Source organism: Rana temporaria, chromosome 1 (genome assembly GCF_905171775.1).
Source record: "Rana temporaria chromosome 1, aRanTem1.1, whole genome shotgun sequence".
In the NCBI taxonomy this organism is placed as follows: Eukaryota; Metazoa; Chordata; class Amphibia; order Anura; family Ranidae; genus Rana; species Rana temporaria.
This window is the reverse complement of record NC_053489.1, coordinates 332,565,821-332,580,492: the sequence shown is the minus strand read 5'-3', so window position 1 is coordinate 332,580,492 and position 14,672 is coordinate 332,565,821. Positions and strand designations below refer to the sequence as shown.

At 42.8% G+C, this 14,672-nt stretch overlaps 1 protein-coding gene across 1 annotated transcript in view; it reads right to left on the bottom strand.

The window, feature by feature from the left end:
* IGFBPL1 (insulin like growth factor binding protein like 1) overlaps window positions 1-14,672 on the bottom strand; it is a 56,579-nt gene that overhangs the window by 10,894 nt on the left and 31,013 nt on the right. The window contains exon 2 of the mRNA XM_040361025.1: window positions 1,408-1,517. Coding sequence (XP_040216959.1) covers window positions 1,408-1,517 — 110 coding nt within the window. The remainder of the gene's footprint in view (window positions 1-1,407; window positions 1,518-14,672) is intronic.

Below are 14,672 nucleotides of genomic sequence, written 5' to 3'. Positions count from 1 at the left end.
CCGCCGACATATACCGAGTGCGGTACAATCGGGTACATTCGGCAAGGCTCGGCTTCGCTCGCGCTCACGCTCTGTGACGTTTATGCGTGAGCACGAGCGAAGCCGAGCCTAGCCGAATGTACCCGAGTGTACTGCACTCGGTATATGTCGGCGCAGGATTTCAAACTGAGCGCGGGAAGCGGCTATCGGCGTATATCGCGCACTAACGATTTTCCCCTTATTTTAAGGGGGAAAAAGTGCGCGATATACGCCGATAAATACGGTAAGTATTAGGGGGGCTGCTGCACACTGAAGGTTTTTTATCCTATAGATAAAAAAAACTTCTGACTTAACAACCCCTTTAAGATTCCCTCAGCCTCCATTGCCCCCTCAATACAATCAGCTGGGCCATACCTGAACTGCCGAAACAACATCCCAATAAAGCCAATGGATTTTTAGGGGGCAGGTGCAGTGAGCTGAGCACTAGATTTTTATCAGTGGAACTACAGACAGCGCAAGAGGACAATGATTTGGAGGATGTAAGTAAAGAACCATAGTGGTAAGGGGCACAGTTGGTTGTATTAAGGTGGCTGGGAGAATTTTTGCATAAACTTGTACTATGGCTTGTTTATACTTTCCCAGGGCATAATACAGTAGGTGTGTATCAGATATGTATTTTATTTGTAACTTGTTATTTATTGGAATTTCAAAAAGGTACATACATGTTATAGCCACAACAGTATTAATAACATAAACGGATGTTCCAAATAGAAACAAGCTCTTCTAACAAGCATTATCATGAGATATTAAAGAGGGTGGGTGAACCTAGGTAGTCGATTAAGACGAGGTTCTAGATGGAGAAGGGGTGGGAAGGGGGGTTAAGGGGTAGGGGCAAAAGGAGAGAGGAGGAATAAGGGCACCAGCGGACCTGAGATAGAGAGAAAGATGAGTAATGAGCATTTCATATCGGTATAGTTATACGTGAACAGTACATTTTGGATGGTGTACCACATAGCCACATAGCCATAAATTTCTCTAAGTGCAAGTTTTTCCTAGCTACAATTTGTTGCATTTCACACTGGATCTTGAGATCGGCGATAGACGATAGTACTTGAAATTGAGGGGATTGTAGTAGTTTTCCATAATCTGGTAATGTTCAATTTGGCAGCATAAAGTAAGAGGGGGACTGCATATCTAGATTGGGGTGGAAGTTTGTCTATGGCAATGTGTAGCTGGGCTAGTGCAGGAGTCTGGGACCAAGATGTCCCAGTAATGGAGGACATCAGAGCGAACACTTGTTTCCAGAAGGAAGTAAAGGATTTGCAAAACCAAAGGGTATGTGCGATGGAGCCTATACTGCCGCAGTTTCTCCAGCAGAATGGTGGGTGATCAGATATGTATTTTGAAACCTTAATATCTTTCTCTTACCTTTCTCCAGGATATGATAGGTGTTGGAATTGCCTTTACTTCACATGATAAGTACACTTGAGCACCGGTGACATTGTGAATTTTTCCTGGTGCTATCGTAATCACAGGAGCTGTGGTTGGAAATGAAGTAGGATAAAACATGATAAGCCAACATAGTTATTATTACAATAATTATATTTTACATTCACATCAGTCTCTGTCCTCAGGGAGCTTACAGTCTAAGGTCCCAAGCTCACATTCATACATACACATACTAGGGTCAATATAGACATTATGCAACTAACCTACCAGCATGTCTTTGGAGTGTGGGAGGAAATCCCATACAGGAACAGAGAAAACATGCAAACTCTGTACAGGTAGTGCCGTGGTTGGGATTCAAACCAACAACCCTAGTGCTGTCTGACAGAAGTGTTAACTACTTGGCCACTGTGCTGCCATGTTCCTCCCCAAATCTTTATGTATTTATGGTTCTACAACATTGAATCAATGCATATGTACGGCCAGGTGGGCGCTCTCTCCTTCTGAGTGGATGTTCAGGAACATCCCTCAAAAGGAGAGGGATCGAACTCATGCAAGCACGCACAGCGGCGCAATCCCGATGCATTAGTGTTACCCGGACACGGCGCATCTCAAATCGGCAGGAGGACTTTGTAATTGGCCCTCCTGATCACAGCCGTCATGTGATGTAAACAGAGAGCCAGTTGCTAGGCGATCAGCTCTTCTCTCCTCACACATTAGTTGTGTATGAGCTGTTTTTTCCAGCTTTTTACACACTGATCACCAGCCTAGTAACACACACATGTAAACACACAATGTAAAACACACATCTCACCACACAATGTCCCCAAAACACATGTCCCCCCAAAACACATGTCCCCACATAGTAAGAACACATGTCCCCCACATATGTAACAGTAAAATCACATGTCCCAATGATCATCTGCACACATATGTCCGTGATCACCTGCGCACATCTGTACATGATTATTTGTGTACATATGTCCGTGATCACACGAACCAATTATTATACACTATTTTTTTTTACCACATGTAGGAGAATACATTTTGGCTTAAATGTATGACAACATTTGATTTTATTGGATTTATTTTAAAATAGAATAAAGAAAATATTGTTTTTTTTTCCAAAGTTCTGCTCTTTTTCACTTATATCGCAAAAAAAAAAAAAAAAAACGAAGTCGTGTACAAAATACCACCAAAAGAAAGCTCTATTTGTGCGAACAAAATGATACAAATTTGGGTACAGTGTAGCATGACCGCGCAATTGTCATTGAAAATGTGAGAGTGTTGAAAGCTGAAAATTGGCCTGGGAAGGAAGGGGGCGAAAGTGTCCAGTGTTGATGTGGTTAAATAACCTAGCCATGCACCCAAATATATAATGGTAAAACACAGTAAAACTGTCCTACTTGTCTATAAGTTAGGTTTAAGTAGACAAAGTTTAAAGTGGTTCTAAAGCCTAAACATTTTTTACCTTAATACATTCCTTGCATTAATGTAAAAAATGTTTAGGTAACAGTATCGCCCCCTCATCGGCACCTCCACATACTTACCTGAGTCCTCACTCAATCCTGCACTGTGCCAGTCTGTAACGACCCCCCCTACTCTTACAGGCTTTGCTAAGGCTGCTGTCACTAAAATCCTTTGACGAGGGAGCGGGATGCGAGGTACAACTACGCTGTATGTGTCAATGGATGCAGGCAGTGTGGTTTAAGAAAAAGCCTTCAGGTGGTACACCATTGGAAGTGGCTTCCTATGGGGTACCACCAAGAAGAGGAGAACCCAGGAGAGCCAGTGGAGACCTGAGAAGAGGAGGTTCGGGTCCACTCACTATTAAAATAAACCTACCATTAAAATGATAGACTGATCATTTCTTTGTCAGTGGGCACACCTGTCCACAGAAGCAATTAATCAGATGTGTAAAACCATTGCACAGAGCAGGTACATATCACATGTTTATTATAAAAATAAAAATTACTTTAAAGTGGTTCTAAAGCCTTAAAGTTTTTCACCTTAATGCATTCTATGCATTAAGGTGAAAAACCTTCTGTGCTGCAGCTGCCCCCCCAGACCCGCCCCCCTTTTCCTTACCTGAGCCCATCCGATCTAGCGATGTATATGAGCACAGAGGCTCCCGCTGCTGTCTCTCTCTTCATTGGACAGACTGATAGCAGCAGGGGCGATTGGCTACCACTGCTATCAATCACAGTGACACAGGAGTGGGGAGTGGGGCCAAGTCCCACTGTCTTTGTAAATGGACGCAGCAAGGAGATTACGGAGCGAGCACACACGGGTGCACCCAAAGAAAAGGAGGGGCCTGGAGCATCAGCGGAAACCCCAGAAGAAAAGGATTGGGGTTTCTCTGTGCAAAACGATTGCACACATCAGTTAAGTATAGGCATATTTATTATTGTTATATTAAAAAAAAAAAAAAAATTAAGCTTTACAACCACTTTATTAAAAAACAAAATCATAATTGTAAGAATAATGTATAATACATAACTAGTGTTTCAAAATACAAGGTTACATAACCAGCCTTGCAAGACATTATAAAAGACATCAATGTACCAGATAAAGGGCCATTTCTAAATATTTAAAGTAAGAAAGAATAAGTAGGGGAGAAAAAGACATTACTGGTGACACCGCCTGGTGTTGGCCTATTATACTAGAGAATGACAGTGGCACAGTATGGAATATTCTGTCAGTATACTGAATGCACACAGAATAATGAACAGTCCACATAGGAGCCAGAACTCCCACAGACACTTTGGCAGCTGCTGGAGGTCACATCATCTCTTCAAAATAGATGAGAAGGAAGGAGAACCATCTGTTAAAAGACAAGCCCTTTGCAAATTTACTATTGAAACAAGTATATCTGCATCTCTAAGTGCCTAATTGACAGTGCTGGAAGATAATGCAGCTTGCAGAAAATCCCCAAATTATTCCCCTTGAGCCTCAGCATTAATACCTGCCAAGTGCCTCCTGTTCCCTCTTGTTCTTTGTGTGATGGTTTATTACCCAGGATGCAAGTGGACCTCTGAGAGGCTTTGTAAAGGCGATTTAATAATAAAAGCCACAGTGAAATAACAGTAGCAAACCCCCAAACAGGTAGATAGATGAACACAAAGAAAGACAGTTAGATAAAGAGAGACACTGTGTGGGTTCAGTTCGGGTCTTTGGAATCAGACTTCTGCATGCCTCTGATACATCAAAATCCATAGACTGCTGTTTGTTCCTCACAACCTGAATATATGATAGGCAGAGACATATTTATACCCAGGTGCCACAGAACCTCAAGATTTACTCATTTGGTAGATGCTATTCTTCTAATCAGAAATGTATTTCACTGTAAGTATGTTTAACCATAGCATTATTGCTTATATTCACAATTCACCAAACTACGTATCTATAAGCTGGTAAATATTTTGATGGAATTTGCATTTGCGTGTACATGACATTTGGGCCTGAAAGGGCTTCCCACCGAAAAGGTAATCTATCCTCATGAGGTTCAAGGTAGGAAACAAAGCCATGATGTGGACATGGAGGTACAAAGGAAACAAAGCCTGGGTGTGCCAAGCTTGAAGAGAGCATGTACTGTATGAAGTAAGCCAATGTGATGTATGAGCAGCTGCTTGAGTACCCTGCCTTGGAGAAATCTCAAAACCAGAACTGCTGTCAAGTCATGTGGAAGTGGAGGAACGTGTGTTAATCTGGAACATCTTAGAAGTCTTTAGCTAAAATAAAAAAAAGTTTATACTTACCTGCTCTGTGCAATGATATTGTACAAAGTGGCCCCTTCTGGGGTCCCCTGTCGGAACTGTCCACTCCTTTTTTCTTGCGTGTGCCCCCATAGCAAGCTATGTGCTTAGGAAGCACACGTGAATGCCCGCTCCTGAGCCGAGCTATGTGTGTCCATAGACACACACAGTGTGGCTCAGCCACACCCAACGGTCACTCCTTACACGACTTGACTGACAGCAGCAGAAGCCAATGACAAGAGGGAAGAGAAGAGCTGCAGCTAGGTACAGCTCATCCCCACAACCGTGGTTGGTAATTGTGGGGCTCTACGACGGGGGGCTTTTTGGAATCTGGAATCTTTAACAAGGGGGCCCCCAGATCCTGACCTCCCCCTATGTGAAGAAGTATGGGGTACATAGTACCCCTACCCATTCACCAAAAAAAAGTGTACACAGAGCAATAAAAACAAGGGACACGTTTTTGACAATTCCTTTATTAAAAAAAATATATATATATATATATATATTAGTGTCCTCTGCAGTGTGCACCATAAAGCTACGTGGTGTGTGTACTGCCCGTGTCCTCTGCAGTGTGCACCATAAAGCTACGTGGTGTGTGTACTGCCCGTGTCCTCTGTAGTTTTCACCTAAAGCTACTTGGTGTGTACTGCCCGTGTCCTCTGCAGTTTGCACCTAAAGCTACGTAGTGTGTGTACTGCCTTTGTCTTGTGTAGTTTGCACCTAAAGCTACTTGGTGTGTACTGCCCGTGTCCTCTGTAGTTTGCACCTAAAGCTACTTGGTGTGTACTGCCCGTGTCCTCTGCAGTTTGCACCTAAAGCTACGTAGTGTGTGTACTGCCTTTGTCTTGTGTAGTTTGCACCTAAAGCTACTTGGTGTGTACTGCCCGTGTCCTCTGTAGTTTGCACCTAAAGCTACTTGGTGTGTACTGCCCGTGTCCTCTGCAGTTTGCATCTAAAGCTACATAGTGTGTGTACTGCCTTTGTCCTCTGCAGTTTTCACCTAAATCTACGTAGTGTGTGTACTGCCTTTGTCCTCTGTAGTTTGCACCTAAAGCTACGTGGTGTGTACTGCCCGTGTCCTCTGTAGCTTGCACCTAAATCTACTTGGTGTGTACTGCCCGTGTCCTCTGCAGTTTGCACCTAAAGCTACATAGTGTGTGTACTGCCTTTGTCCTCTGTAGTTTGCACCTAAAGCTACTTGGTGTGTACTGCCCGTGTCCTCTGTAGTTTTCAACTAAAGCTACGTGGTGTGTACTGCCTGTGTCCTCTGTAGTTTGCACCTAAAGCTACATAGTGTGTGTACTGCCTTTGTCCTCTGCAGTTTGCACCTAAATCTACGTAGTGTGTGTACTGCCTTTGTCCTCTGCAGTTTGCACCTAAAGCTACTTGGTGTGTACTGCCCGTGTCCTCTGCAGTTTGCACCTAAAGCTACATAGTGTGTGTACTGCCTTTGTCCTCTGCAGTTTGCACCTAAATCTACGTAGTGTGTGTACTGCCTTTGTCCTCTGCAGTTTTCACCTAAAGCTACTTGGTGTGTACTGCCCGTGTCCTCTGCAGTTTGCACCTAAAGCTACATAGTGTGTGTACTGCCTTTGTCCTCTGTAGTTTGCACCTAAAGCTACTTGGTGTGTACTGCCCGTGTCCTCTGTAGTTTGCACCTAAAGCTACATAGTGTGTGTACTGCCTTTGTCCTCTGCAGTTTGCACCTAAATCTACGTAGTGTGTGTACTGCCTTTGTCCTCTGCAGTTTGCACCTAAAGCTACTTGGTGTGTACTGCCCGTGTCCTCTGCAGATTGCATCTAAAGCTACGTAGTGTGTACTGCCGTGTCCTCTGCAGTTTGCACCTAAAGTGTGTGTACTGTCTGTGTCTGTGCTATTTTTCTCAATGATTTTCATCCATATTGCAGGGACCAGACATTACATTAAAGCTGCAAGCAGTTTTAAATTACTTTTTTCTTATAGTAATCTCATTTTGTGCAGGGACAGTTCTAAACACATGCCACCTCACAGGCATACTATAGACACCCAGCAGGTACGATTTTTAAAGGAATTTTTCATATATATATTTTTTTTATTATTTAAGCATCATTAACCACTTCCATACAGGGCACTTATACACCCTCCCGCGTGGTCACGCTACACTGTACCCAATCTACATTTTTATAATTTTGTACCCACAAATAGAGCTTTCTTTTGGTGGTATTCGATCACCTCTGGGATTTTTATTTTCTGCAAAACAAATAAAAAAATTACCGAAAATTTTGAAAAAAAATGTTTTTTTTTTGTTTCTGTTATAAAACATTGTAAATAAGTACGTTTTCTCCTTCACTGATGGGCACTGATGGTACTGCACTGACAAGGCGGCACTGATGGGCACCGATGAGGTGGCATTGATGTGGTGGCATTGATGGGCACTGATGATGGGCACTAATATGCGGCACTGATAGGCGGCACGGATGGGCACTAATAGGCGGCATGGATGGGCACGGATAGGTGGCATGGATGGGCACGAATAGGCGGCACGGGTGGGCACGGATAGGCGGCACGGATGGGCATGGATAGGTGGCGCGGATAGGCGGCATGGATGGGCACTGATAGGCGGCATGGATGGGCACTGATAGGTGGCATTGATTGGCACTGATAGGTGGCTCAGATGGGCATAGATGGGCACTGATAGGTGGCACTAACGTATGTGTTGTACTAATGGATGCCAATCAGTGCCAAACAATGCCTGCCAATCAGTGATGCTCATTGGGGGCACTGATTGGCATCCATTGCGGGCACTGATTGGCATCCATTATTTCTGTCATTGTCATCCCTGGTGGTCTAGGGTGGCATACCTGTGTTTTGCATCCCTGGTGGTCTAGTGGCATCCCTGGTGGTCCAGTGTGGGCATCCTCGGGGGGCTGTGCTGATAATCGATCAGCACAAATCCCCCCTGTAAGAGGAGCAGCCGATCGTCTCTCCTCTACTCGCGTCTGACAGATTACCGGCTTTTCCTGTTTACATCGTGATCAGCCACGATTGGACACGGCTGATCACATGGTAAAGAGTCTCCGCCAGAGACTCTTTACCTAGATCAGTGTTGCGGGGTGTCAGACTGACACCCTGCAACAACGATCGTCGCGATGCGCGCCCCCGGGGGTGTGTAGCAGCTTAATATCCTGAGGACGTCATGTGACGTCCACTCAGGATATTGAAACCACTTTGCCGACGTCTTTTTGCATAAGGCGGGCAGCAAGTGGTTAAAATCACTGCTCCAAAAAAAAACGACCGTTTTTAAAACTTTTTTTCCATTGATACATGTTCCCTGGGGCAAGACCCGGGTTCTCAAAGACATTTTACGACAATAACTTGCATATTAGGCTTTAAAATTAGCACTTTTGAATTCAAACGTTCGAGTCCCATAGACGTCAATGGGGTTCTAAATGTTAGCGCGAACGGTCAGTCTGTTCGAAGGTTCTGGTGCGAACCGAACGGGGGGGTGTTCGGCTCATCCCTAGCGGTGACGTACAACACGTACGACGGCACTATAAAGGGGAAGCCGCCACCCTTGGGGCTGCTTTAGCTGATTCTGTGTTAGTAAAAGACAAATCGCGCTTTTCTGTCTGTTACAGTGTGATGATTGTGCTTACTCCTTTTTCATGCCGAAAAATGATCGCGTGTACGCGGCATAAGAACTGAGAAATTGATATTTCTTGGCTGGAGTATCACTTATCCCTATATCATGTATTCAATAAGGCTCTATTTACACACAACAGACCATTGCACAGCAGTTACCTCTCTCTAGGCATGTGCAAAAGGGAAAATTTCGTTTCGTTTCGTTTTAATTTGTTACTTAATTAATTTCGTTAAGTTAGGTTCGTTACATGTGTTAAATTCGTTTTCGGAACTCGTTCGTTTTCGACCGAATTTCGAAAAATCCGGTCGAATTCGAAAATTCTCTCTTCGAATATAATTTCGAAATTCGATCGGAATTCGAAAAAAAAAAAAAAAAAAATTTCGAATTCCAAATCGAAAACCCGCTGACGAAATTCGATCGGAATTCCAAAAAAAAAAAATAATTTTTTTTTTTCGAATTCCAAATCGAAAACCCGCGGACCAAATTCGATCGGAATTCCAAAAAAAAAAAAAAAAAAAAAATGTTTTTTCGAATTCCAACTCGAAAACCCGCGGACGAAATTCGATCGGAATTCGAAAAAAAAAAAAAAAAAAAAAAAATTCGAATTCCGATCGAATTTCGATTCGGAATCGAAAACGTTCGTTCGGATTCGGTAAATTCATTAATATTGCAATTCGGGAATTCGTATGCATCCGAATGTCCGAATAATGAAAAATTCGTCCGAATTTCGATTCGGAACGAAACGAAATGCACATGCCTACCTCTCTCCAGCAGTTGTCTGTTCCGGCTGCGTTAGGGTACGTTGTAGGGCTGCACGATTCTGGTCAAAATGAGAATCACGATTCTTTTGCTTAGACAAAAGATCACGATTCTCTCACGATTCTCAAAAAAGTAAAGCCAGAACCCCCCCCCCCCAAAAAAAAATTATAAAAAAAAACTGTGATTTATCTGAAAATATGAATATATAAAAAAAGAGACCAGTGATATGTCTATAATGTTAAAGATCATATAACTCCTATGAAAAAAGCAGAATAAAACTTTGATTCTGATTTTTTCATAGGAGTTATATGGTCTCATTATAGACATATCACTGGTCTCTTTTTTTATAGATCAGAAGCAGTACTGTCAGCAACCATTGGGTGGCGCATGGATACACACAGTTGTACAGAACTGTGAGAAGGTTTAATACATCAGAAGCAGTACCGCAGTACCGCCGGCAACCACTGGGTGGCACATGGATACAAACTATTGTTGTGAGAGAAGCTCAAGGAATCTATCCAGCGGCGCAGGCTGCTGACGTCGGTTTCGATGTCGGCGGCATTTGCGTTCCACGCTGGTTACATGGAAACCAGCGGTGAACACAGAAGAATCGCGGGTCATCCTACGGGGAGATCGCGGGCGGGGAGAATCGAAATCGCAATTCTCTCCGCGATTAATCGTGCAGCTCTAGTACGTTGTGTTGTGCGATTCAGTGCATCACACAGCTCCCTTTTTTCCCCCCTTGCTCAACTTTATTTGAAGTGTACAAAAGTACACTTCATTAATGTCACTGTACAGCAGCGCTTTGCGCTGAGGCTGCTGTACATTGATGTGCGATCCTGTACAGTTCATGCGGCATGTCTGGGTTTTATCACAGCTCGCTGTAGCGTAGTTTCGGGCTGCATTACAGTGTTAATGGGAGACACAGAAAACAATTGTTTTTCTGCAGTGACCAGCGTTTTACAATGCAGTAAAACGCTGGTCAATTCACATAGTGTGAATACAGCCTATAACTGTATGCTTATAGTACATAACAAGGCCACCAACTGGATGCTACACTAGTTACACAGGGCACCTATGGTGATGCATCTGCGGACATATCTTTCTACAAGCGCCTACTTACCAATAATACTTGGAGCTGTCATTACTGTAGATGGTATGCTTCTATGTATATCAATTACTTTCAGTGTTTTTATGCAAATATAAAGAATTTTTCAATTCACTGACTAATTTTAATGATCCCCAATTACTGTTGTCTATTCTTAAGACTTTGGGAATTGGAATTCAACTAGCATTTTATAAAGCTAATTTCTTTTTCATCTAATCCTCAGTATTGCTGTGGCTTAATTACATGTAAACAGTCAGGGGTCACTTATTTTCTTGGCAGGAAACCCTCTCCCATTGTTCTGCCATTAGTCTAGTGAAACTAAGCTCCACTTATTACCAGTGAATTGCTATTGACGTATTCTTGATAATGGCATTCAGAAAATGTAATTCTTAAAAAAAAAAAATGAAATAGCAGAGTCTTGTTGTAAGTTACTGAAGGACAAACACGTATAAGGGAACCGTTATTGTTAACTTTACCCCATAATCAATGATAAAATGCATTAAACTATGTTATTGGATGGTGTTCTATGTGCCCTGGTTACACATACAGTATATATATATATATATATATATATATATATATATATATATATATATATATATATATATATTGTAAGGGGTTAGCTCGGTAGCGGGGTGTGTGACCCCCTGGATGGGTTCACTACACACTGAATTTATACAGACAGGCAGTCGAAGACGGTTGAAAACAAAGATTTTGTTTTTTTCTTCTATCTTGCTGGAAACAAGTGCAAGCATCCAAACAGCATAAACAAAATCAAACATAAAATAAACCCTGGCCACTTGGGGCGTCTATCTTCACCACACAGGAACCTATCTATGGAGTCTGGCACAGCCTAGTGCTGGGCAGACACTGCTGGTCATACAGCAGAAAAACAATAGTCTTTTGATTTTTATCACACAGAAAAATCAATCACCTCCTCACCTCCTCAGAAGACTTTCAGTTACCGCTCTCCTTCACTCAGAAAGCCTCAGGATGCAGCAAATCGGTGGTAATCCTCTGGATTACTTATAGAGGCCTTAATTGCCTCATTCTGAACAGCTGAAGTTTTTCAACGCCCTTAGACCTATTCTGGCTACTTTTGCAGCCGACGCCTAATAACAATTGGTGTATTGTCTAAACAAGGGAGAAGTATGTCCCGTCTGTGACAACACCCACAGATTTACCTGACTTCCTGTCACAATATATATATATATATATATATATATATATATATATATACATACAAACACACACACAGTTATGGGCAAAAATATTGGCACCCCTTCATTTCTTAGATAATGCATCACTTCGCCTAGAAAATGGTTACAATTACAAATGTTTAGGCATTCTCATGTTTATTTTGTTTGTATTAGTATGACAACAAAAAAAAAGCGGAGAAACAGAAAGCCAAATCTGACATTTTCCACACAAAAGTCCAAAAATGGACTGAACAAAATTATTGGCACCTTCCCAAAATTTTGCATTCCAAGTTTGTGATGCTCCTGTAATTTGTAATTAAACTCACCTGTATCAATTAACAGGTGCTGACAGAAATCACACCGGCGACCAGTTACTCGCTTGCCGATCAGCCGCCGTCATTAAACCGCGGCAGGTTGGCACGATCCCGCAAATCTCCGTAGCTGTATGGCAGTCCCTTTAACAGCTATAGCAGGAGCGCGTGCACGCTGCACGGCAGGGTTGCTGATGTGCGGGGCAAGCGGCCGCGATGTCTGCTAGCCACCCGCGATCTTTTCACAGAGAGCCTGAACGGGGATCTGTCAATGTTAACAAACAGATCCCCGTTCTGTCAGGGGAGTACTGGGTGATCATCTGTTCCTAGTGATTAGCAACAGTGATCTCTCTCTACTCCCTGTCAGTACACTCCCCCCACAGTTAGAAACACCTCCCTAGGGAACACTTAACCTCTTGATCGCCCCCCGAGTGTTAACCTCTACCCTGCCAGTGTCCTTTATACAGTACTCAGTTCATATCTTTAGCCCTGATCGCTTTATAAATGTCACTGGTCCCAAAAAAGTGTCAAAAGTGTCCGATCTGTCCGCCACAATGTCGCAGTCTTGCTAAAAATCTCTGATCACCGCTATTACTAGTAAAAAATTATAATAAAAATGCTCTAAATATAATCCCTATTTTGTAGACGCTATTTTGCGCAAACAAAACAATATACGCTTATTATGATTTTTTTTACCAAAAATATGTAGCAGGATACAAATTGGCCTGGATATTTATTATTTTGTTTGGATATTTATTATATTATTATATTATATTATAACATATGTTGTTTTTTTCAAAATTGTCGGTCTTTTTTTGTTTATAGTGCAAAAATAAAAACCGTAGAGGTGATCAAATACCACCAAAAGAAAGCTCTATTTGTGGGAAAGAAAGGATGTAAATTTTGTTTGGGTACAGCGTCGCACGACCGCACAATTGTCAGTAAAAGTGACGCAGTGCCGTATCACAAAAAATGGCCTGGTCATTAGAGGGTAAATCTTCCGGGGCTGACGTGGTTAAATGGTGAAAACTGACTCAACCTTTCTGTTGTGTGTCTCTGTGTACCACACAGAACATGGAGAAGAGAAAGAGCAGCAGATTATTGTCTGAGTATTTGAGAAAAAAAATTGTGGAAAAGCAATATACAATCTCAAGGTTACAAGGCCATCTCCAGAGATCTTATTGTTCCTGTGTCCACTGTGCGCAACATTGTCAAGACGTTTGTAGCCCATGGCACTCTAGCTAATCTCCCTGAATGTGGATAAGAGAGAAAAATGTAACAAAGATTACAACAAAGGATTGTTCGAATGGTGGATAAAGAACCTTGATCAACTTCCAGACAGACCTTCAGGCACTGTGTCAGCTCGCACTATACGTTGCCATCTGAATGAAAAGGGATGCTATGGTAGAAGACCCATGAGGGACCCCACTGCTGACACAGAAACCAAAAAAAGACAGATTGGAGTTTGCCAAAACTTACCTGAGGAGGCCAAAATCCCTTTGGGAATATGTGCTGTGGACATACAAAACAAAATTACAGCTTTTTGATAAAGCCCATCATTCTACGGTTTCAGAAAAAGAAATGAGGCCTTAAAGAAAAGAATACAGGGCCAGATTCACAGAACAAATACGCCGGAGTATCTACTGATACTCCGGCGTATTTTTAAATTTGCCGCGTCGTATCTTGATTTGTGATTCACAAACAAGATACGACGGCTTTTGGCTAAGATCTGACAGGCTTACGGCTTCGTACGCCTTCGGATCTTAGGCTGCAATACTTCGGCCGCCGCTGGGTGGAGTTTGCGTCGTTTTCCAGCGTCGGGTATGCAAATGAGCATTTACGGCGATCCACGAACCTACTCGCGTGCGTAACGTCGTTTTTTCCCGTCGCAAAGTTAAGCAATCTTTTTCATTGCTTAACTTTACACCAGCCATGTTAAAGTATGGCTGTCGTTCCCGCTTCGAATTTTAAATATTTTTTTTTTTTCGGCGTAAGTACGTTACACACGTCGCCATTCACAAACACGTCGGGGCGCCGTAATTTCGCGCAAAGCAGTTCGGGAAAATTGCGAACGGAGCATGCGCAGAACGTTCGGCGCGGGAGCGCGCCTAATTTAAATGGTACACACCCCATTTGAATTAGGCGGGCTTGCGCCGGACGTCTTTACGATACACCGCCGCAAGTTTACAGGTAAGTGCTTTGTGAATCAGGCACTTACGCTGAAAACTTGCGGTGGTGTAACGTAAACGGGATACGTTACGCCACGGCGCAGGTACCTGAATCTGGCCCACAGTCCCTACAGTCAAACATGGTGGAGGTGCACTGATGTTTCTTGGTTTTGACCATTTGCTGCATTGGTCCTTCCTCCGCTGTGGATATTCAGCAGTGAAATTTCAGCCATTATTCTGACTCAAATTGCACTGAATTCACACCAAAAACATGCAGGACCCCTTTTTTGTTTGCACCAGAATCAGATCGCATGGGTGTTCACA